The sequence below is a fragment of the Eurypyga helias genome, unplaced genomic scaffold, assembly GCF_000690775.1.
Source record: "Eurypyga helias isolate BGI_N326 unplaced genomic scaffold, ASM69077v1 scaffold1187, whole genome shotgun sequence".
NCBI lineage: Eukaryota > Metazoa > Chordata > Aves > Eurypygiformes > Eurypygidae > Eurypyga > Eurypyga helias.
In genome coordinates this window covers 1-3,813 of record NW_010263642.1, presented here as the reverse complement: position 1 = coordinate 3,813, position 3,813 = coordinate 1, and the positions used below count along the sequence as shown (strand labels likewise).

Sequence of the window (3,813 nt, the reverse complement as noted above, 5' to 3'; positions counted from 1 at the left end):
TGAGAAAGAGTCCCCCGCTCTTCCTGACTCTAAATCCCATGCCAGAATCTTCCTATCAGAGACATACATGGGATCTGCATCCCATTCTGGAGAGCCAAAAGACAAAAGAAGTAGGATAGTTCACAGATGGCAAAAGACAGACGCTTCCAGGCCAATCTTCACGCTAGTGCTGCTGGTCTCCCCCTGACAAAACCACATTTTGGCTATCAGCACCCTTCCTGCCAGCACAGCCCTGGTAATACAAGGCTGAGCATGGGAGCCACGCTCAAGCTTTTCAGAAGGGGCACGACACCCCAGAACCAACAGTGCAGTAAGTCACTTCTCTCTTCCAGAGATTCAGACGATGTACCTTCACGCTCGGTCTGGCAGTGCTTCTCTACACATAGCCACTCCAAGGGAAACCCTCCAGGTACCTTGTAAGGGTCGGAACTCCTGCACCTTCCACAAACCCTCCCGTCTCCAAGTAACATGACCTCGTATCTAGAGCCCAATGCACTTGACCAGTTAATGCCAAGTCATTGCTACCTTTGAATCAGCCATCGGACTAACGCACTTCAAGGAAAAGAGAGTCTATTTATGGGGTTTTATGGTTCCCGGGTATACCTTCATTTGTCTTGTAGCTTCTTCAGTGGCAAATACAATTTAAAGCTAGAGCACAAAGCTCCTCCTTAGAATAAACATCCATTCCATACCCTGCCTATTTATTTTTTTTTTTTAAGTTTGGCCACAGCTTTAGTTTAACTGAATTGTTATTTTAGGAACAGAACTGAGAATCAGTGGCTTAATATAATCCACCTTTCAAATCCATTTTATAAATTTACTTGGATAGTGTTACAAAGTTAAATACAGAAAAACACTCTTCTAGATACACTTCAGCAAAGGTTCTCAAAAACTGTGCATGCAATGTGGTTTTTTAATTGCTGCTGTGCATCCTAGGTAGATACAAAAAAATAGGCTAAATATGTATCAGTAAGCAACATGGTACAGAACAATGCATGCCATTAACTCACTGAAGAAAAACAAACACACACCTTCCTACACACTCATTGATATAGAGGATCACAGATGTTGTAATTCATACCTAAAAGCACCTTCCACACCAGTATACGGTACATGGATGGGAGAGGAAACCTTTGACTAAATGTGCAAAGCTTCTCAATATCTGCAGAGAAATAAAGGGGGGGGGGGGGAGGAAACAAAGGTAAATTTAAATACAATAGGTTAAAGTCCCTGATCTACCCAAGTATGACAAATCCTTAGCTGCAGATCGAAATCCCCACTTTCATCATGTACTCTCAACAAATGCTCTCACCGCCTCAACTGAGACTAGAATGTGCCCAATAAATCACAACAATTTTGAAAAATACATACATTGGCTTGATTTACAATAAATCTACCCTAGGTTTCACCAGGGAGAAACTACCATTTTCATAGACATTTTGTAAATCATGTTGCTATGTCAAAACCATTAAGGGCTTTGTTAAAGGCATACATCGTTCTGTTCTGTTAGAGTCAGGGACCAACAGCAACAAAATAGTCTTGTTTTGAGGTCATGAGCATGAGCATGTCTCAAGAGCATGAGACAATGTAGTTTCAGGTTAAAATTGCTTTCATTAAAAAACATTTAGTTTCTTGGGCATAGAGAATAAGAGAAGGGGAAAAAAATTAAACAAGCAAGCAGATAAATCTTTAATAGTTTTAAAAATTACATTTTCAGATCTTTGAAACTCAGAGGACCGCTACTAGTAACTGAGGGATTAGCAGTAAAGACGCAAAACTTGAGTACTCAGCGCAGCAGCTGAACACATTCTGTTATTCCCTCCCCAGCCCCAAATCACCAGAGTAATAAACAGTGAAATCAACTTGCCCAAACGGTCATCTTTTAACAGAATTTCCAGTGACTTCTTTTCTTCAACTCCACGAAACCCCACTTTTTCGTAATACACTGAGCGAAAGTTTCTCTGAGAGTCATCAGCCATGATTGATTCCTTTTGGAGAAACAAAAATTCCCCTTAAGACTTAGGAGAATACATTCCTACTGTGTTAAGGTCAACTACTGGCTGACTGCCTATGTCTCTACAGTATTAATAAACCCTACAGAATATGAAAAACTTCCAAGACTTCTTTTCTTCATATGCTAACACAGACAATCATAAAAATAATTGAATCTAAACAAGGACTGAAGACATCCAATTTCCAAACAGAACACTGATATTTTAAAAAAGAAATTATTCCTGTATTAAATTATACTACTTTTGAAGAGTTTAAAAAGACGCTGGAGAGACACTTGGTCTTTTATGTGACATTGTGTATTTCAAAACCAACATAAAAAACACAGTTAAGAGTGACAAGATTTTGGCTACAGACACCCTAACCAAGTACAACTGTGACCCAGATAAGTAAAATCATCATGTTTCACACTCCCCAGACAAAGTAACAAGGAGGAAAGACAAGTCAATCTTGGCCTCAGTAGCACACGGATGACAGGAAAGAATAAGGTTACGAATGTAGGTTTGTTCTTAAGTTGCAGATTTGAATTAAACGTTCACGTCTTTACCAGCTGCTGTAACAGCCACAGTCTTGAGCTCATTATTCCAGTGCTAAGAAGAAATAAAGGCCTCATCCCTATACTGGAAACAACGGTAAATTGCAGTGCGTACTCTGTGTTTCATAACAAATGTAACTGACATTTCAATTCAGTTCAACCTTCTAAATACCAATTCTATCTCCTCTGCAGGCTTGCAAACGTGAGAAACTCCTGTTCTGTAACTCAAAGGACTAAAAGCAATCTTAACTTTTGCACCCAGTGACAATATGGAGAAAAATAATTTGAGTGAGGAGCAATGGGTGAATGATGCATTAAAAAGCTTTTTTAGTTAAAATCTTTCTTTTCCTTGCTGAACCAACGTAAATGTCAAGAGAAAAGCATTAGCAGATATAAACAAAAGCAATAATTTTGCAAAGAACGCAGTTATTTAGATTTGTATATTCACTAGGTGTATTTGCATTTCAAATTAAGTCAATTTTTAGTGCTTTGTAAGGTCAAGGCCAAGACCAGACAGAAAAATATAAACGAGCGATGGACTGAAGTAATGCTTTCTGAGACAGGTCAAATGCTATCTCAAAACCAAACAAAAATATTTCTATTACATGGAAGACTTTCCAGTTGTGCACTGTCCTTATGAAAATGACTCTGCCGTTCATGTATTGCACATTTAAGGGTCCAGTGATCGGTGTTTACTAGTCACATTGTGGTCATGTCTAATGGCAGACCTACGATGCCAGAGCCACTCAACCACCTTTAAAATATATAGGTTTGTTTAGTCTGAATGTAATATGTGCTATTTAGAAGCCATTTAGCCCTTACCACTTGTGGGAAGCCGACTACAGTAGAATCACAGCACAGAAATAAGTATCATTTGAAAGGCAACAGCAGGGCCTGTAAGAAAGGAATTTTATTTTAATAATTTTTAAACCAGTACTACACCAGCAGTAGGTTTTATTTTCTCAGTGGTGGAAAAAAAAGAGAAAATGTTTCTTCCTTCCCTCCAAATTTAGAATATATATTTTCACGTTAGGCAAGCAACTGGTGTTCCCATCTTCACAGGGATCCTCCATAAACTGGAAAAAGGAAGGAGGAAAATAAATCCTAGCCAGCTGACTGCAAAGGTTCTGTACGAACAGCTCCCCCCCCCGCCTCTGAAGATGAACGCACTTTCGGCCTCAGCGGCACTTTTCACCCCGTGACCAAGCTTCGAGCCAGGTGACTTCGACAGCAGCAGCGCAACCCGGAGCCAAGCGCCACACGCGCCG

General features: G+C 39.8%; 1 protein-coding gene across 3 annotated transcripts in view; it reads right to left on the bottom strand.

Moving 5' to 3' along the window:
• TBC1D7 (TBC1 domain family, member 7) overlaps window positions 1-1,985 on the bottom strand; it is an 18,050-nt gene extending 16,065 nt beyond the window's left edge. For 2 of the 3 annotated variants that reach the window (XM_010156110.1, XM_010156111.1), the window contains exons 1-2: window positions 1,868-1,985; window positions 1,082-1,162 (exon numbers count right to left, since the gene is read on the bottom strand). In XM_010156110.1, the coding sequence (XP_010154412.1) occupies window positions 1,082-1,162; window positions 1,868-1,979 (193 nt within the window). In that variant the 5' untranslated portion in view covers window positions 1,980-1,985. The remainder of the gene's footprint in view (window positions 1-1,081; window positions 1,163-1,867) is intronic. The other variant, XM_010156112.1, reaches the window with a different exon arrangement.
• Between the last annotated feature and the right edge of the window lie 1,828 nt (window positions 1,986-3,813).